Here is a 21,101-nt window from a genome sequence, read left to right on the forward strand (position 1 = left end):
GGGGGCCTCGGCGGCAAGCCGTCGAGCGAAGCTGGCACAGCAGAGACTGACGGAGGCAAATAAGAGGCAGTGCTGATGCTCGAGTTCTCCGGCGCAGGCCACTATTCAGCAACACATCCATCAACACGGGCTTCAGACGAGGCCTGAGAGGCTGTTTGCTTGATCTCACCAAGGACCCCGAATCTTGCATAAGCCGCTTTTGCTCTAGTCAAAGGCAGGCTGAAAAATTACCATCCTCGCAAGAACAGCCTTCCGGCGACGCTGCTGCAGCATCCAGCGATGCGAGTTTCGGGGGCTCGGCTCTCGTCTCCCCTTCTAAGCCAGCATATGTCAGGCCGGGTCTGTCTCTCCCCCCGTCCGCCCCGCCGCTGTGGCGACAGCAGGGGAACGTCTCGGCTCTGCCAACCGCCTGGCATCGCACACGCCCGGACGCTCTCCAGAAAAAGGCTGCTGCCTCCGTGGGATTTATTTTTTTCTTGAATATATGCCCTCTCAACACAACCGCTGGCTATAAAAAGCTCAATCTGTAGAAAACACAGTCACTGTACGGCAGGCTTTGGTTTGATGGACTGAAACACTTGTTTGTTAGAAAAGCTGCATTAATGACATTCAGGAACTTTTCTAGCTGTTTAAGCTCTTTAAATCTTCCCTGTTTGCTCATTTTTCTGCATGTACACTCAAGTATGTCCACATTTGAACTTTCTATTGTTGTCTTGAACTTTTCTCCGTCAGTGTGGCTTTTCTGGCTGCGAGCCTTTTAAAGTTTGTAAGAAAATTTGATTTTATGCAATGGAGATGGAGATCCGAGCCGCAGGTTAGCGATCGATCTGGAATACGCTGATGGCACGCGGACGGCGTTCGCCTTCCCGTGTGACGGAGGGACGCAGGTCAGGCCACATGTGGGTAATAAGAGGGAAATCAAGCCGGCTGACCTTAAGCTCACTGTCTGTTTTCCGAGTGTCAGCACTGTGCTGCCAAAACGAGCCGCGAGCACACAGATCGATGGAGCACACACACACACACACACACACACACACGCCAAAACGCTCGGATCCGGAAAGATGTTTTCACTCATGATGAAGCCGGGCACTCCGCACTATTCAACCCAAATACTTCAAAGTCGTAAAAATAGATTATTAAGTGGCGCACTGATCGGAGAAGAGTGCATCATGTCGACTCGATTGTTTTCCTCTTGCATTTTACTAATTGAATAAAAAGCAGCACCGTTTAGCAGGTTGATCCAAATGTTTTTTTACGAATAGATTTTAGTTATTAGTGGAGACGAACATCCCAAGTTACTGCCACGATAAAGATTGTAGCTTTTGTTCAGAATACATTAAACCTCATCGTTTATAATAGCATGTCTGCCTTTCTCGTTTTGTAAACAGGCTCGGGTTTCAAAGCGGTAATCTTCCTAACAATTAAAGAAAATGCCACTTAAAAAAAATAACTTTTTCAGGGCGCTTGATTTTTTTTGTTTTTTTGTTGTCAGTTTTACACTTTCCGAACAGATTTTAACTGAATATGAACGACATTCAAGAGTTTTCCAAGACTGATTCTACAAAACTATGTCCTGAAATATTCAGATTTTTTTGAAATTCTCTTTCCAAATATCTTAAATGAGTGCTCTGTTCAGAATTACGTGTTTTCAAAATCCATTTTTCAATGATTCGAAGGGTAAATTAAAAAAAGAAAAGAGTCACATGGGGGAGGAAAGCACATCACGACAGTTAAGACACCTTAAAATCCATCAGATGTTCCAGATCAGATGCTGATGACTACAATCTGCTCAGCATGTCAGTCGGCATGGCAGGGGATTCAAAAACGCCTCTAAGAAGATTTGTGATGAAGTATTTCACCGTGAGGAAAAAAAAAAAAAGCTTGGCTTGTTTTGTAGGCTGTCCCTACAATTGGAGGCACTGCAGTGGTTTGCACTCTCGCCTCACAGCCTGGAGATCCCTGGTTCGATTCCAGTACTTCATTGCAGTAAACTGCAGTTACACATGACTGTATAGTGGCTAAAGTTGCGAATACATTTTAAATTCTATATAAATTTCATGAGATCAAAGATCAAGTCAAATATTTATCGTGCTGACACTTAAAGCAATCACCTTCTCAGGATGTGTGATCTGGAAATGAGCTCCTGTGGTTAACTTTGCAGCGTGGGAGTCGGGCACCGCCGTCGAGTGGATAAAACCTGTGAAGAGCTGCAGAGTTCTGCCGAGTGCCTCTCAGCGTCGCGCTGGATCTGGTCTCACCGCTTCACAGCTTCACACATGGCTCTGCATCTACCACCCTGTTTCTAATGCGTCTCCGTTCAGCAGGATGCTGGCGAAGTTTTCCTGATTTGAGACCGGCTGCTCGGATCCCTCTGGAACGCCTTTGACCCAATTTCGTTTCATTATTTCACATCTTTTTTTTTTTTTTTTTTTTTTTTTCCTGGAGGGAGGCAGCTATGATATCGCTCCGGGAGACTTTCAACCGCACAGAAACTTTTCAAGAAACACGAAAATTATGAAGCGCTGCTCAGATTAAAGGAGAGCGTGTGTGTGTTGATATTTTGCTCATGTTTTGACGATTTCTTTTTTTTTTTAATCACTCCTCGTTAACTGTGGTTGAGTTCATGACATGAAAGCGCCTGAGAGCAGCGTAGTACATGAAAACACGTGTGTGTGTTTACTCGGTCCTCATTACGGTACATGTACAAGAATGTGTGTGTGTGTGTGTGTGTGTGTGTGTGCTTGATCAAGCCACTGCATCCAAAACACATCCAGATTTGTTTAAAAAAAAAAAAGCAAGAGGGATGAGCAAGCAGGCAAACAAAAGAGACGACAAATAAATATGTGATGAATATTCTTCCCACTCACAATTCAAAAATACAACAGTACTATTGTGAACATGGGTTTGTACATTTCCCTTGGAAATAGAGAGAATTGTAATAAGTGCATAAGTGCATTTGTCTACACATTTTGATCTAAAGAGTTTCACAAACCTTCATATATACTTTTAAGTTTTCTACTGCATTGACGGGATGGAAATGTTGGCACGAGACTTGCATGTTTTTCGGCTTCAAGTAAATGTCAACATGTTGGCAACAGGAACATGAGATTCAGAAGAAGGTTGGCTGAGATGTGCACGTTGGATGAGCTGTCAGGACGTCTTCCACCAATCCAGACCACTAAAGAAAGTTTGGCGACAACCAGGTCGGGTAGAAAGCCGTGTTCCCCTCCCAAACGCTGACCAGTCCAGAGCTTATTGAGGGCTGCCTGAATAACCTTGGATGGATGACCGGTGCCACATGCACGTAAGTTGAGGTATTTCAAGCATTGGCACTTTTTAGAGTTTTCGAACTTACAACAATTTAGGAGATATTTCGTAATTAACATATATTCCGCCCAAAAACAACATAGAAACACAAACAGTTCTAAATCAGTGGAAAAATACCGAAATGTTACCGACTTTAACCGTTTTCGAACAACTGGAAATAAATATATTTTGCGCTCATTTACTCGGTTTTGATAGCTCAAAGGCCTGGTTGCTGGTAGGTATCCAAAGCTGCACTTTTTAAATGGCACTTTGCAAATGCTGAAAAAACTCCATACGTACCCAAACAGCACACTGGATGAGGGCTGGACGCTGTGGCCACCAGCGAATCGAGAAAACAAACCAAAAACAACAAAACAGACCAACCCGTGTCAGACGGACGTTTTTGCTAACGATGGGAGAAGAGCCATGGCACATCCTACAGTCCGATGGGGTTGGCGATGGGCGCTGAGGATGGCGATCGAGATCGGACGACGGATGGAGAGAGGAAGAGTAGAGAGGGAGGAGCAGTCTAGAAAAAAGGCTAGTTTTAAAGTTGCTTAAACGAGGGAGTGGTGGGGGACGAGGCGGCCCCCCGACCCTATCTTCTCAAAGTCTAGTCTGAGCCTCTGGAATATAGATCTCAATGCTGTCCGCTCTGTCCGAGGTGGAGTTCTGCCGGAAGGAGGCTGCCCGCTTGGCCGCCATGAGCCGGCGGCGGGCTTCCTGCCGGTGCCTGTCGGGGAGGTCCAGGGACTTCTCCCTGGTGATCGCACTCTTCTGTCGAACCGTCTTCTTTGGTACCGGAGCTGGTGGCTTTGAGGGGGACAGAGAAGAACTGAAATGTGATCATACTGTCGTTTACAATAGTAGTTCCCAAACTGAGGACCCAGAGAGTACTGGAAGAACCAGAGACTGAAACCAGGAGGGAACACTGACCTGCCCTGACCTGTCCTGACCCCTCACCTTCTTCTCGGGGCTGTCGACGGGCCTCCAGTTGTTGTTCTTGATCTGCTGCAGCTGGTCAAACTTCATGGTGACGTCGTCGATGGAGAGCTGCAGCAGGTCCCAGAACCCAGCCAGGTCCTGAGAGGTGGGTCGCGGCATGGCGCTGGGGTCCTGCGGCGGGCAGACAGGCCACACACACTGACCACAGGTCCCGAAGAACGATCATTTAAAGAACACGCTGCCTTGATCCAGATTTGCCGAATTTGCCGCTTCATTCGCGGAAAGAAAAGGACACCTGATTGAGACGCTCTGCTTTGTCCTGCAGTTGCTGTGGGTTTGAATGAGTCACGATGAAATCTAATTATCTGTGTGAATTTATGACGTCGCGTTCAGCCGCTCCTGACTGAAATGTTCATGTGTGTTTCTAATGGTGGAGGCGGCGCTGCGGTCCATTAAACTCACCGTATGTACGAGTGAAGAAAAACACTTTGGAGTCACAACATGAAAACACACAGACGTACGCTCAAAGGGAAGTGATGTTTAGGGACAAAATGGTCCTTAATCTAAGAAAAAGAACAAAGATTTGTTTGATTTATGACTCCCACACTATTTTCTAAGTATATTTTCACAAATTGAATATTAATTCGTGCAGAACACAAAGTCTGAGATCCACAATTTGCGTCGAGTTGAAGAGGCAACAGTCATTATTAGCTCGGTATTAAATATTAAAACTGCAATCTTTGCTTACTTTTTAATCTGTGTGGCAAAAAGACGTGGCGATCTCTAAGTAATTCCAGGAAATTAAACTGAGCTGAATTCGTACATCTCAGTAACCTTTCTTCATAACTTATTTACAGGTGCTGAAACTCCGGCAGGACTTTATGACGAGTTAGAATATTCACTTCTTGTGTCACAATAATTTCTGGAAATATGATATAAATGCAAATTAATGCAGCGAAAATAATGCAGGTAACTTTATAGATGTCTCTAACAAATGCAATTTATTCTTCTCAGGAAGTAATTTTGATCTGAAGCCAATAAAAACATACAGAAGGAACAGAAAGAGCAGAAGAATCTATTCTAATCTCTACCAAGGCGACATTCCCAGACTGGATAAATTGCGGCGTTCACCTATGCTAAAAATCTCTTGTGACGGTTCAGCTCAATAACCCCGAAGCTTCATGTGGTTTGAACCTGGTGACATTTAGACTTCGTGCCTGTTGAAAGCTCCTGCTGCTGTCTGATGGTCCACCAGAATAACACCGCGCTTCTCTGCGTTTTTTTTATGGAAGAATCAAGAGTGAGTTATACCATTAGTTTTTTTTTTCAATTTCACTCTATTTAAAGTCAGTATTTGTTCTGCAGTACAATGTGACATTCTGCTCTGCCAACTCTTCCTATTTTAAGAACATCAAGGAGACGCCAGATGAGCTCAAACTGGAATTTAACTTTAAACATTCACGAACCCATTTATTCACAATACAAAAGACTTGCATTTAGGTGACGGTGTCTTTCAAATGGCTGCTTTCAAATTTCCTTTCACCTGTCCTGAGAATCCCATTAAAAATGTAATTATGTTTTTCTGTTCCTCTCTTGTCAAACCACTTTCGTGGTTCAAACCGTTTTTTTTGAAGACGTGCTCCATAAATAAAGTCAGAATACTTTACTTTATCGAATTTGGGTTTTATTTTTCTGTCTACGTATTACTCTGAATGGTTTTATACACTATCAAGAGAGGATGCTATAAATCACATAAATGTGCTCTGTTGAGTTACAGCACCTAATGGTTGTCAAGCCAAAGAAAACCAAACCATTTAAAGGCATTGTCTTTTAAAAACCAGAAGATATACTGAAGAAGGTTTTGCGTTTGATTCCTCATCTCCATGTTGAGGTCCTCTTGAGCAGGACATTGAGATACAAATTACCCCCAGTGAAGGTTGCATGGCAGCAGCTATTCTTAATGTGTGTGTGTGTTTGTGTTACATGGTTGGTTGTAACTTCCATCCATCTGATTGCCAGTGTTGTATCCAAATGCCTTATGGGTAGAATAAATTTTAGCAGAGCTCAGCAGCAGGAGAACTTCCTGGTTGTCTGCACTGCCTTCAGACTGGCCTTAAACGGATCGGCTCCGGACCCCACAGTCCTCATATAAAACAGGTGAAGAATATAAACGGATGAAGAAAGTCTGTGTGATACTAGATTAGTACTTTTCTCTTTTGTGCAGAGGAGGATTTGATCAAAATTACCCAGGATTTTAAATATCATAGTAGCCATCATGTAAAGCACGCCAGAAACAGAATACGCAGCCGTTATCTCTAATTACAGTGGGAACAGACTCAGCACTCCATCGGCTTTATTCCGACCCCTGAACTCCCACTTTGAATGTTCTGTAAACTGTCTCCAAAGTATTACGGTTTCAAACATCCAGAGCTGATGGATTTAGCGGGAGTCGGCAGGTTTTAAGCCCCGGCGGCTGCGTCAGTGTGCGCTGTAAATCCTCCCGGAGACGCTCGCCTATCCCGCGGTTTGTCTGTTTTTTTTTTGGAGCATTTTTAACTCGGGCTTTCTGTAAATTGACTCAAGTGAGAGGCCGGCTGACAAAACAAGATCTGGCATCTTTCTAAGCTTCTAATTTGCCGGCATCTCAGGAAGCCAGTGTTTAAGTTAATATTGTTCCATATGCATTCATAAAACTGGAAGGTATGAGATTCTTCTTCGTCTTTTCTTTTTTTAATAAGAAAGTTGGCTAAACTTGCTTAATGCCACTTCCCTCGGAGGGGAAACAGCATCTGACTGGCTCTATGAGGCCAGCTCGCTGGATCTAATCCCCAATTCTCCCCGAATGAGCAGTTTTCTGCAGCACGTTGCAAAAAACAGCAACACTATCTCTCATAACCTGCACAACAGCTTCATTTGAAATATTGGGTACTTGGCTGGAATCAATAAAACGAGTCTTGAAAAATCGGAGGCAGGAGTCCCTGACCCTGCGCGTGTGTTCCCGCACCGGAGCGGCGATGCGGCGCCCTGCGTCCGCGCGCTCACGTCTGATCTCTGGATAAATTGACCCACTGAAAAACACCCACACCGCCACGATAATGTATTGTTCTCTTCAAAAAATGTTCAGGTCACATAAAAATGTGCTGGATGGCAATCTATCGATCCTTGATGTTGATGCTTTCAACAATCAATGACATATCCAGGGAGTTTTGATTCACTTTGTTAGCGCCGGCTAAAGCATTAAATGTGTATTGAAGGTTAGAGAACAAAGCGGTTGAGGATGTATAAAGGGCGGCGGAACTGCCTCAAAGTTTATTTCACAGCAAAGGCAATGCGTTGTGAGCCTTTCACAGTCATGCCGATCTCTGCTGCAGCGCCGCGATGTGATGTGGATTGTTTTGACTGTGCAGAAGGACGCTGCTGGAATCCTAATGCGCTTCCTAATTATAGTTTTATAACTCAATGTGACCTAAATGCAAGCTTGAAAGCGAGTTAGGATGTCTTGCACTGCTGGATGGATGACTATATCACAGTGTTTTGAACAATAAAAAAAATCAACTCTTGTTTTTAATGCTATCAAATGTATATATTGCATCCATCAGTTCATCGATCGTCTTTAACTAATTTTCATACTGATGGGCAATTGAGAACCACCAAATGACCTTAAATGCATGTCGATGGAGGGACGGTTTTCTCGGCCATACTCTGTTCAATTCTTTTGTTTCAAGCAGAATCATTTCCCAGTGAGGTTTGATTTTTAAAACCTCTTCATGAACGTAGCCTGTCTGGACGGCTGTGATAACCGAAAACTGAATGGAACAAAGTTCCTCCTGCGAAAAGACTGCTTCTATTTATTGCCGTTTTAAAATGAGCAATATGTTTCCTTGATAAAACCGACTTCACCAACTTATATTACAAATTTACAGCATTATTTTGGATTCTTTTTTTTTTTTTCAAGCTGAACTCACTTTGACAGAAATCATATGGTGAACAGGAAGGAGATCTATAGCACAGCACAGGCTACAGAATCAATATCATTGATGAAATCCAGAAAAGACATGACATTTATCTACAACACATTAAACTTATCGATGTGCAGCAGTGGCCTAGAGGTTAGAGGAGCCAGCTTTCAGAGGGTTGCAGGTTCAAATTCCACTGCTGACAGGTTTCCATGGTGGGGGAAGCATGACTCTCGATCCCGGCGGCTGTTTGGGCGCCACACTGCAGCAGCATGGTCAATGTTTACCATGAAAAGAAGGGGCTAAAAGAAGAGAAATAGTTTCCTAGATGGAATCAGTGAAGTAGGAGTTCTTCCCTTTCCTGTGCTGGGATTACCGGCTCAGTTACTGGTAATTTCAGCTCATTAACATCACAGTAAATGCTTCAAATCAGAGTCCGTTTCTCGAGAGAAATTTGCTCGTCCTGAAAAATCCCAGAAAAAGAGATTCGTGACTTTTTTTTTTTTTAAATGTCTTTTTCCAGTGTAATCATCTCTTACCAGGTTTTGCTGACACAGCCAGTAGAATTGCTGGAATTTCTGGGACATGAGCAGCTGAGCGCTTCCCACTGCGCTTCGGATTTTACCTAAGACTAAAACACACACACAGAGTGTATCAAACAGAATGCACACACTGCCCTATATTTGGAAGATTCCAGGGGGTCACTCACTGTCCTCCGACAGGTCGTTCTCCTCCGCCTCCGTCTCCATCTCCTTGCACCAGCCCTCCATCCTCTTGGTCTCGTTGTGGAGCAGCTGCATGAACCAGCTCCCGTCCCTCCGCAGGGACGGCGACACCCGGCCGGACTCCCCCGGCGAGGCGGCGCTCTCCCGGGGCGAGGGGGGCTCCAGCTGCCAGGCCGTCTCGCTGGCGGTCTCCCTGGGGCTGGGGGGCTCGGCGGGGGTGCGGTAGTCCTCCCGGTAGCTGAAGAGGCCCTGGGTGCGCACGGTGCGCACCGCCCCGTACTGGGTGGGCGTGCTGGGCTCGGAGTGGCGCTGGAAGCCGCCGCCGAACTGCAGGCCCTTGTCCTCCATGGTGGGGAAGCCCTCCAGCTCCAGGTCGGCCTGCACGGCCGCCGTCACGCTGTTGGAGCGCTTGAACCTGCCCTGCCTGGGAGCCGCGCGGACAAAAGACACATAATGAGAAGAAAGCGAACCTCTGCTCTGAGGCTGAAATCCCAGAGTCATTAGCTCACCCTTTCTTATCGTCCTCCACCTGGATCCCCACTGAATGGTACTCCCGAGAGCCCTTGCTTTCCGACTCAGAGTCCGTGGCCGCCTCCACCTAATGCGAAGAAACCATACAAAGCAGAAGAACTTCTCATTATATGAGCAGCAGCTCGCTCCCCGGTGTCTCTGGGATTATTGGGCTGGGACCGGACAAAACAACTTAACTGTACGCCGCGCAGTTTAAAACCGGATGATTTATAGAAGCTGCAAAGGCGGCAAGAGTGAGGAGGCTTCCCGAGCTGCAGTTTTAGACTGTAGAGAAATGACCACAGTTCGTTAAGCGAGAAAGAAAAGGAGGGTTATGGGGGATGCATTTTCCCTGCAAGATGAAAACGGTAAAAAAATAAAAAAGTAAATGGATTGTAAAAAAAAAAAAAAAAAAAAAAACTCAACTGTAAGAGTTAGTAACTTTGGGAAGTAACTTCAAAGTGAAACCAGGTTTAATGAACTGAAAGGGATCTAAGAATTACCTCAATGCTTTCCCATCTTTGCTTGATGAATAAATTTCAAATTTCTTGAAATTGCAATAAAAAGGAATGAAAGGGGGAAATTAGTTTGGGATTCCTCACAGCAATAAATCTACAATTCTTGGGGCCGACTTTTTGCTCGGAAAAAAACAAATGATGGCTCAATAATCAGAAGCCAGACGGGACGACACGGCGCTGCAGATTATTGTGGAGCTTCTGAATAAATGGCCGACAATAAAAACAGCACAGAAGAGCTTGATGGAGAGAAAAGTACGCATAGACACAATCAGAACTACAAATCTCAAATGTGAAATCCTTTGATCAAAGTTCAGACTTTCAAAGTCTCAGCAGTGTTTTTTTTTTTCTTTTCTTCTTCTACTTTCTCTCAGAAGAAGTTTCTTTGCAGTAATTTGAGCGCAAAGGCTGATTCACACATTGTGAGAGTTGAGACGCATCTGCCACAGAAGCCTCTTATGTTTTAGTCTGGACTGCGATTACTTGTTGATTTTTGTGGCTGGTTCCTCTTAAGAGCATCTCCTCTGCAGCAGTGAGAATTTATTTTTCTTTTCAAAGTTCTGAAAAGTTTCCAGAACAGCTAACTTTCATATCCTCAAGCCATGACGGGCTGCAGTGTGGATCTGATCTACTAAAAGTTTACATGCATTAAAATGGGCTCAAACTGATAAATGTAAAGCAGTATTGATGATCAGCAAAGTAAATCCTCTTATTTACCAACTGCTTCATCCTGTTTAGATACTTAAACCAACTTCAGATAATCACTTCATCAATGTCCTGGATAATGCTAGCAAATTACCATACTCTGTGAACTATATAACACACTCTTTTTTAGGTGTTTAGCTCCTAATTCAACTTATATTAAGACGCGACTTACGCCATATATCAAAGTGTTTCTGTACATACCATCCGTAACCACTAGATGTCACTGCATGACAACAGAAAGCTGCTACAGCGCCGCAGAAAAACAGGATTTCACTGACGGCAAAAGCAAAATGTCACCAAAATGGAAAACGCTTCACAGTTTGAACTTGAAACTTGCGAGGGACACAAGAAAAGCAGAGAAACACCATTATGACACCATTTCTAAAATCAGGTGCAACATACAGTCCAAAACATGCTGTAAATTAGAAACAAAGTGTCATGGTTATTAAATAGATGATTTGTAGGCACGAATTACCAGTAGATTTAATATTGTCTCATTTATATACAAAAATCCTTACATAATATCAGCCAGTGCTGTTTTAACAATCCTTGAATAAGTCAAATTACTTGGAAAAACACATCAGAACATGTCTCACTTGAGGTGAGTAGGAACTGGAGTTACAGTATTGACAGCTGAAAGAGCAGCTCAGCGCCAGATGAGGAAACAGGAGTGAATTTCATGAGATTGGAAATTCAGAGTGACTGATGAGGATCCAGCCTGCGTCTGCCCGACCCGGGAGACGAGGCTCAGAGTTTCTGGAGTGCTGCTCAGTTCCCGGGAGCCTCGTGTCAAATTCTTTGAGGAAACCCTTTTAACGCTCCCTACTGGCAATGCTTTCCTGTCTGCACGATTTTTTTTTCCTTTCTTCTTCCTTCATTTGCTCATCTCTTCATTGTTTAATTTCTTTCTTTTGCTCGTCTCTTTGTCTCGTTTTTAGTTCCCCTGCTGGCTCACTGTCAGCTCTTTCTTTCCCTATCTTTGCTGATTGAAGCGTTTTTCTTCTTCTTCTTTCTCTTTTTGTAGCTTTTTATGTTTTCCTACCTTGACAGGTTTCAGCCTGTAAGATTCATCTCAGAGTGTGGTTGAAAACATAGTAACAGATCAAAGAAAACTATAAATTGGAACTATAATTATAGGCCAGAAACAACAACTCACACAGTGGCTTGTAAAGAAGGATGCTGCAGATTTTTTCCAGGTTTTGTAAAAAGATTCTCCGTTGAAGAAAAGATGACTGAAGTCATTTTGCGTTGTTGCAATTTGTCACCTCACTGTGGGGGAAACTATTAAATCCTGCAGACTGCGTCTTTAAGACCTTCCACTGTAAACAGCGGTCTGGAAATAAAGAGTCCAATGCAGAGGTTTGCAATTAATTTTCCCGAAGGGCCACATGAAAAACCGGGACTGCTGCTCAGAATGAATCTATCTTAATGGAAAGCAGCGTGTTCCGATAAGCTGCTGCATCCGTCTTGTATTTCCCAGCGTGCTTTGCATGCTAATGGTGATTCAGAATGGACTCCATGAGCACAGCGATGTGTTCTCGACAAACTAAGCACAAGGCCTTTTCCCTTGGACTTTGATATAGAAGCACTTACACGTGCAGATCTCAGTAGAAAGCACACTGATTCCTGGAACCTCTGAACGCCAAAGTGACCAAAAGCACAAACTTCAGTTGACATTTTTAAACAAAGCAGCTGGATTGCCTGAATCATACACTCATTTTACGTTTCAGCCATTGTTTCTTATCCTATGACCCTAAATTTAACAAAGCGATGCAGAAGATGGATGGACGAGTGAATGAATTAATGGATGGTTTCCCATTGAAGTGTTTAGTCCACACACAGCCGAAAGGTCGATGCCCAGGTCTTTTTTTAGTGATAAAGAATGAGTTAAACATTGTGCTAGGACAGAACGCATCATTTATTTAGTCTGCTTCTCTCACTTTACCCTTTCCATTTCTGTTGGCTGAGTCTCTCATTGTGTGCAGTTGCTGAAATATTAAACCTATTTCAAGATCATCCAAACCTTCAGTTCTCTGAGGTATTATGAGGATGAGATGGACTCTGGTTGGGAGTGGGATGTGGCTAAATGTCAATCCCACCTGGGGTGTGGAGGAGACAGCGTTAAAGGCAGGGAGCTCACTTTTTTTTATCCTGTCAAGCTGTTTGAGAGAAGCGTTGCATGTAAACACAAAACTTTTGTGAAAAAAAAAAGGGCAAAAATGACGGAGGACGAAGGATGGTGTCCAACAGAACGTCTGACTGGTTCTGAAGGTGTTTTGGAGACATCTGCATGTCGACACACGGGCTGCATCAGTAATCAGAGTCACGGCGCCGGCGCAGGTGTGGAAACTGTGAGCATCAGCATAAAGTCGAGCAGAGCCACTTGTACCTTTCATCCAAAACACACAAACACCACCTGGCGACTTTTCCCAGCCACTGACTGTGTTTAAGGTTAAAAGCTTCGACTTTTCTTCTCCTACGACCTCGTTGCGGCTTTAATTAAAAACTTTTTGCCGGGAATAAATCTTGCAACCTTTCAGAATGTGAGCACATCTCAGAGGCGAGGCGCTGAAAGGACAGTGACGGCGGTAATAAAACCGCTCCCGGGAGAAACCGGGACACAAAGCCAAGGCAACGCCAAGGCCACGGGGTCAAAGAGCGGAAATATGTTGACCTCCTCAAAGATAGTGATGTGGAATCAATAGAAGGGAAGGTTAATTCGGGTTAATTATTCTTCTAGGAGAGGGCAGAGCAGCCCGATTGTTCATGAGATATGACGAGAGGGTCCCAGGAGCTATCAGCACTAAATCAATATTTACAATGTCCAAAGAGTTGCCTGCTGCAACAGATTACAGTTCAGAAACTGGAATGACGGCTTTCAACAAAGACATCAATGTGACCTTGTGATTATACAGAGCAGATCCCTGCTTCACGAGATAATGTATGGTATTTAGTACAACGCACTATATCTGCTGGAATATATACATGTAGATATTTATACAGAAGTGTTGTATTTGTGATTATTGTAGTTGCACAGATTGAGGTCATATGAGGTTTTTTTTTTAATTGCATTTTAATAAAAACAACAAGCTCCACAAAAATAAAACAAAATAAGATTTGATCGCTGGTCAAGCATTAATTCTAGAACGGAGGAGCAGATTCTCATTTACCAGACTCCTGGTGAGTAATCAAAAGCTGCCTAGGGCAGAGGTCTGCAACTTTTATGAGACTCTCCCAAATACTGTTCTAAACAGTCTTCATCTACAATAAAGAACGGCTGATATTTCACATTCTATGTAACTGTTTTACCATTACTTTATGTTATTGTGTGAAATGTTAAGGTCTGAGTACTATTTTGATTTGTGCAGCTATAACTCAGTTAGTAGTTGCCGGTTCCATCAGGTCTGTTCACATGTTCAACTGTCTTTGAGCAAGGCACTGAATCTCAAGCTTCTCCAGATGGATGGATGGATTGAGAGTCTTGCATGGCAGCCGCTTCTGCTGGTGTGTGTGTGTGAGTGTGTATGTGTGTGTGAACAGGATGGGTGACTGTGACGGACACTGTTAACGGCTCTGGAGGCTGTTCAGTCAATAGAAAAGCACCATATAAGTGAACTCCATTTACCATTAATTTACAAACTACCGAACCATTCCTTCATTCGAGAGGCACATTTGTCTGCTCATGATTATAATGTTTAATTGAACATAACTTTCTCACGGCGACAGGGAGCCGCTGAGGAAGAGCCAGAGAGGCTCCGTCGCCTCAGGTTACAGACCCCTGGTCCAGAGAATCAATCCAGGATATCTGAGGTTTTAATTGTCCTTAGTTGGTTTACTTTATGATGTCTTGGGAGATTGGTACAAACACGTAAAGAAGGAAGTAAAAATCACAGAGCAGGGAGCAGGGCTGTGTTTGCCGGAGGTTGTAAAAATTATACTTGCATAAATCAAAGGAAGCCATAATAAGACTTGATTTTACAGGCTCCTGCTTCTGCTACTACAATCTACCAAGACATTGATAAAATACTGGATCATGTACCTTTTTACACACTGATTTGACATCTTTTCAGCCCGAGTTAAAGATTAAAGCTGCACATTTAAAGTCCAACTTATATCTACAAGAGGCTCGTTGATCCCCAGCAGCTTTGAAGCCCCTTCAGCAGTCTTTTAAAATGCTTTCGGAAACCGTAAACGTCACTGAAGACATACGTTACGCTTAACTAATCGTCTTGGAATTATATTTTAAGGAGTCATCTAGCAAATCACCCGGTCTTGTAATACCACTTTGTACCACAAGATGGTGTTGTGAGTCACGCTAGTGCCTCTAAAGACAAGCAGGAAACAATAAAGAAGTGTCTCAACTCTGCCTCAAAGCACAAAATTAGCATTACTTAAAGGTGCTGTAGGCAGGATTCAGCATCTCCGCCATCTTGCTTAGGTTTACCTAAGCAAGATGGCGATTTGAAACCCAGCACAGCCAATCCTGTCCTGTTTTCTCTGACATCACGCCCTTACGCAAGTTAAGCCCCTCCCACAAGAACGTGTGACGAACGCCCCTCGACCAATCATGGTTAGAGCCTCAGGGGCTCTTCTGATTGTTCAAAGATACCTGGAGCTGTCGAGATTCCTTTTCAGCTCAGAACAGAGACAGATGGAAACGCTGCGCCCTCGCGGTAGTGCAATTATGCTACACTCCTAAAGGATTATCAATGGATACTCTAACATTTAATCCAAAGAAAACACAGAAAAATTAGCATTGACTAGCAAAATCCTGCCTACAGCACCTTTAAATATCCTATGAACCTTTAGCCTCGGCATGAATTCTTACACGACCAATATGCAGGCTGACATCTGCATTAAGCGCCGTGAAACAACTCAACTGTGAACACACACCTTTCTTTTCACACTTGGGCCAAATTCACCTTCATCTCCTCGAATAGACAAGAACAACGTTGTTGTGCTTTATGTTTGACCCGATGTGTCTGATCCGCACATCCCTCCAATGGTCAAGAACGAATCAAACCAGCGGCGCCGATTTGAAGAAGCGGCACCTCGACTGTGTTTTGCTGGCTGTCGGGCTCGGCGAGGCATGACAACGAGGCGTCGATGTTGCACTTCCGTTGTTTAAAATTAGATCTCATTAGTGCGGTGCGGTGGCCTGATCAGATGACTGACTGTGTCCTCGCCAAACAGGAAGCACAAACTCTGAGGGCTGCGAGGTACCGAAAGGGGAGAGAGTAATCTTCACAGTGAGATGAAAGCGGCGAGAGAGCGAACCAGGATGTTTGGATGACGTTGGAGTAGATAATTGCGCGGATCAGCCGGGGAGGGAACACTTCGGGGAAAGAGTGAGACGAACAAACGTACAAAGAGTGGAGTATTTTTCATGAGAGCGACTGAATTAGGATTTCTTCGTAAGGCGGGGAATTAATGTAGCCTGCTGTGAAACCTTTATTTACTTTGAACCAGTCACTTCTCTCAAGTAAAGCATATTTTTCATATATGGCTGGCATCTTACTCGCCTGACTGATGACTGCAGATGGCTCAGAGATGAATGTATTACTGACACTGACTGGGAAAACCGCATCTTTGCCCAGTCGGCTATTCAGCAGAGACAACAAGCCAATCTCAATTACACTTTTAATTTTTACTACACAGACTTCGGTCTCATTGGAGGCATTCAACGCTTTTTCTGTTGCACAGCAGTCCGAGCACCTCATTTTAGCAAAGATTTACATAAACATTCCTCTTTTTCACAAGAACTGAAGCCAGTCTTTATGATTCTTCCCACTGAAAAATCCAGTGAAAGTCCAAAAAGCATGCCTTTAAGTTCACACGCATACTTTCTTTTCGGATTTTGCTGAAAAGGATTGCAACAAATGACATGAGTTTGGCCTTCATTTGCCAGATCTGCAGGATGATCTGAAATCCTTCTCTGTCACACTGTTTCTCCTCTGACTGATGTTGGCGAAAGCCTGCCATTTTCAGAACAAAGGATTTCTGCAGCCTAAAGCATGCGAGTTTTCACAAATGCAGCCTTTGTGGAGTTTGCATTTTAGAATAGAAAATAAGTCTTTTTTAATATTTTAAAATATATAATGACATTGGAGAGCTGCTCCTCAATGCTCTTGTGCAAAATAAAATATAACACAAAAAAAATTGCAATTTCAGAAATAATATTGCAATATGCAGTTTCACAGTTGCTCACGGTATATGGTTGAGTTGCTGTGGGGTGCAGAATGTGTGTGAATCAGTGAATGTGGAATGTTCTCCCTGTGATTGCCTGTTACCCGGTATCAGCTGTGAATTGTTCCAGATCCCTGCGAACGTTACAGCGATTTCACATCCGCCGCACTGAGGTCGACCTACTTGATTTATCAGACCAAAACTGAAGTGGCATGAAGCAGTGGGCTGCAGTCGAAACCTGGTGTGGCCTGAACGCCACGTGAAACAGCAAAACAACAACAGTGATCTGGACAAGTTCCGTCATGGAAACATGACCTCCGCCATGTTACTGTTACATTGGGACCACAAAGAAAAATGGAACGACTGTGGCTCACATACATCAAATGAACTAACTGGTGTGAGAGCACATTAATTTGGATGAAGCAGTAAAACAAGATGGATGGATGGAAAAAAGAACTTATCATGTAACCATAAATAGTTTATGTTGGCGCAATCAAAGCACCCAACTGGGACTGAGCGCGAGGCGGCGTTGATGAACAGGGGACCAGTGTGTCTCTGCCTTGTGATTAAAAATAATAAAGCATCTCAGGGGTGAAAAAGCAATCAGACCACATGTCGTCCCCATTTTGAGCTTGACTTGAAATATGGAACTTTTATGTTCTGTACTTTCAGCCCAACAACACGTGCCAATGTCTTCTTGCACTGTTAGAAATAATCATTCAGTCATTCAGAATGTTATTTTACTTGTATTTCAAGGCACAACGACACATTTGAAATAACCTCTTTACCTCATAATGAGAACATTCCTGGTTCGATTCTGAGCGTGAGGGTTTCTCTGGCTTCTCAGCTGTTTTGGTATCGACTTGATGTTAAACCCTGCACGGTTTTTCCATGAAGGTGAATTTGTGTTATTGTGTATTTGTGCTCAGCTGGTGACCTATTCTGAGTGTCGTTTCATCCGATCTCCTCCATCTCCGCCCAAACCTGGATGGAGTAGGCATATAGATGGATGCTCCTTTCACACTAAGCCAAACTGTTAAACTTTGATATTCGGCTTTGAGGTCCCGCAACGTTGGCGTAAGCTGCCACAGACTGCCTCGCGCTTTGTTCTGCAACAGACGTGCAACCTTTCGATTGCGGCGCTGCACGAACGGCATCAGACCCTCAGCGGGGAACCAGAGAACGAGAGAGAGACAAATCCAGGGAAAGATCACACAGAGCCGGAGGTGGAATGGGGAGGGAAGACCGAGGCGCCGATAGGGTCGGACAGAAAGAGAAAAAGTTCGCGTAGGTAAAGAGTGCGTGAATGGACTGAGGAGTGGACTGCCATTCACTAAAACCTGCTCTGGCATGAGTTGAATCTTAATTAATGGGTTGCAGTAAGATGACTCACTCTGGCTATTTTTAGCTGCTGAAAGGAGAGCGCCGTTTCTCAGCTGAATGGATGCGTGTGTGACAGTATCCTGTATTATAACGTACCTACGCACAGGTCTGAGGGGAAGTAGTATTTGAGCTTTTTGAGTGTTTTTTTTTTTTTTTTCATCTCACGACTGACCTGTATCCCTATTGACGAGCGGGGCGTTTTCAGGTACTCCTCGGCCTTGGACACCAGGATGGCCTTGTCGCAGGTGAGCACCGAGCTGTGGGAGTCCGTGGACGGGTGCCTCTTCCCAGACATGGCCCCGGCCGCCTCCATGGCGATGGTCACGGCCTTGGCGCTGTCCAGGCTGTCGGTGGAGTTGTAGAGGGCCCGGCCCGGGCTCAGCCCCAGGGTGAGGCCGTCGGAGGCCCACATGGCGTGCCGGCCCTCGTGGTAGGCGTCCTGGGTGGACTCGGTGCTGCTCTGGGCCGTGATGGAGATGAGCGGTTTGGAGGTGGTGCGAGGCGGGACCGGAGGAGGGGGGTTCTTCTTGTAGCTCGGGGTGTAGGTGATGGCTGGAAAAGGTGGGAAAACGTCTTAGTTTTTGGAAGATTCACATTTTATATGAATGAAGAAGAACAAACAATCAAATTAGCATTTTGTATAAGGATTTCATAACAGATGCAATCATTTTTTTTACAAATTTATGATTCAAGCTTAGTGTAACAGCTCCAGGATCGATGTATTGATCTATTCTGGATGTGTTTATTTGAGACTTACTGTTTCCTAGCAGAGGAAATTGTTTTCTTTCTCGTCATTACTTAAAGGTGCATTAAGGAGATTTTCAACTTTAAAAATACTTATTTTCCACCATATATATGTTACACATTTTTAATGATGTGTACAGTGTGCCCTGACATATTCATTGCAAGTACCTCTAACAGCGCTAAATTGTCACTTGAAAGTTGCAGTGCCGGTCCGGCACCAGAATTTTTTGGGGGAGAATTTGAAAGGATGACGTACTGCACGCTCCAGCTGGACTGATGGAGTTAAGTTTCGTTTTGTCCGCCATTACTCCGCCAGTTGCTTAGTGAGCAACAACTGAGCAGGAGCTTCCAGAAAGTAAGAAGCACAGACTCCACCAGGTAAAAGAAACTTAAATCTTACTCGAGCGCTACTAAAAGAGCGAGGAAGGAGTTCCTGTCTTCCGTGCACGCGAGCCACAGGCACGAGTTTTTCACTAAGCTGCATTATGCCCAAGGCCTGCAGGGGGCGCTGTTTCGCATAAAACGTGCAAACTCCTTAATGCACCTTTAAATATGTACTTTTTGGTAACTTAGATGTTTGAACCGAATGTTTTTGAACCTAATTTGGTTAAACTGTCTTCGTTTCTGTAAATTGAAATTCAACGTGTCCCGTTTACACATTTTATGAATAATATTGTAAATATTTCTTCATTTTCAATTAATATTTATTATTAATTTTTCTTAGTTTTCCACTAAAAGTTCTTCTGTTATGGTTTTGCTATTTCTCTGTTACTTTTTTATACTTCATATTTTCTATATGTGGTGGTGGGGCGTGGCCAAGTGTGGCGTGTGGGGGGGACAACTGCTATCAGCTGTGAGTAGTTACTCATCTCCCCCTCCAGACTACTTGGAAATTAAGACTGTATCAGCAGACTGGCAAATAATCATTAACAAAACCTGGAATATATACTGGGAAAAAAAAAAAAAAAACCTACAAAAGTTTTCCAAAATCAAACATTAAAATATTACTACCTCTTTCTCAACAGCCTCCCACACACACGGCTTATAATCTACTTTAAAGCCCCTTTCATTACTGCGTTTTAAAAGCCAAAAGCAACAAAGCTCTAATCCATCTGTTAAAATTCTTTTTGTGCCGTCCATCTGCTCATTCACATCTACAAAACAATCTGACAAACATAAATAGTTTCAGCTCAAAATAATCACTGACATTCTCCGGATAACTTCCAGAAAAATGTCAATTAAATTAGGAAAAAAAAAATATGCAGACTTTTTGAGAAACTATTTTCAACTCTGCGTGAATACATTATTAAACCTCAGCATGCTATTATAATGATTCAAAAATAAATGATGCCACACAGGTGTTGGGCACGAGAGATTGTTAGGTGCAATGTGATCTACACCTTTAAAGAATTAGCTTATTAAAATGCAAAGAGGTGCTCGTACCAGTGCAGGACTGATTTCAGACTGATGCAGTTGTGATTTTCTCATCCGGCATGAAAACTGTTGGAGAGGCTCCTCTGGACTAGTGTCAATACCTGCAGGGGTGTTGGTCCAACGAGGGGGTGTCGCCGGGTGCATTAGTGGCACATTACAGTAATTCAGCCCTGAAAGGTTTCTGTGCTGTAGACCTCCTGAATAGATGATTTGAGGAGATAAGAGCTATTTTTCTCCTCTTATTTGTAATTTGGAGGGCACTTACATTGTTCACAACATGAGGAGACTCCTCTTTTAAAAGATGCAGCTTTTTTTTTTTTTTCCAAAACATAGTGAAGAACTGGATTCATGCTCGATGCTGAGCTCTGATTAAATCGCCAAAGCAGAACAGTGGGTATTTGATTTTTCTATTTACTAATGAGTGGGATAGGAAGACACAAAGGTCACAAGTGAACAGCAGATGATATTTTGCTCTTTTATTGCCTTCAAGCATGGATTTGTTACACAGAAGCGATCCTCAGCACTGACCTAAAGCCCTTTTCTGCTGCTTTGCAATTCTCCTTTCGAACAGCAACGTGCTGCAGTAGAAATGCAACTGGCTCTTTAAGTTCATGTGATACAGAGTCCTGATATAAATAACTCTGTTCCACAACTTTTTCCATGGATAATTAAGATAATCGTTGATGAAATCA

General features: G+C 43.6%; 1 protein-coding gene across 1 annotated transcript in view; it reads right to left on the reverse strand.

Annotated features, from left to right (window-relative positions):
* Positions 1-3,472: 3,472 nt before the first annotated feature.
* Positions 3,473-21,101, reverse strand: part of dlgap2a (discs, large (Drosophila) homolog-associated protein 2a) — a 184,742-nt gene continuing 167,113 nt past the window's right edge. Inside the window, exons 11-16 of the mRNA XM_030116185.1 lie at positions 18,404-18,783; positions 9,442-9,530; positions 8,917-9,356; positions 8,747-8,838; positions 4,270-4,422; positions 3,473-4,119 (exon numbers count right to left, since the gene is read on the reverse strand). Of these exons, the coding sequence (XP_029972045.1) occupies positions 3,913-4,119; positions 4,270-4,422; positions 8,747-8,838; positions 8,917-9,356; positions 9,442-9,530; positions 18,404-18,783 (1,361 nt within the window). The 3' untranslated portion in view covers positions 3,473-3,912. The remainder of the gene's footprint in view (positions 4,120-4,269; positions 4,423-8,746; positions 8,839-8,916; positions 9,357-9,441; positions 9,531-18,403; positions 18,784-21,101) is intronic.

This window comes from Salarias fasciatus, chromosome 19 (genome assembly GCF_902148845.1).
Source record: "Salarias fasciatus chromosome 19, fSalaFa1.1, whole genome shotgun sequence".
In the NCBI taxonomy this organism is placed as follows: Eukaryota; Metazoa; Chordata; class Actinopteri; order Blenniiformes; family Blenniidae; genus Salarias; species Salarias fasciatus.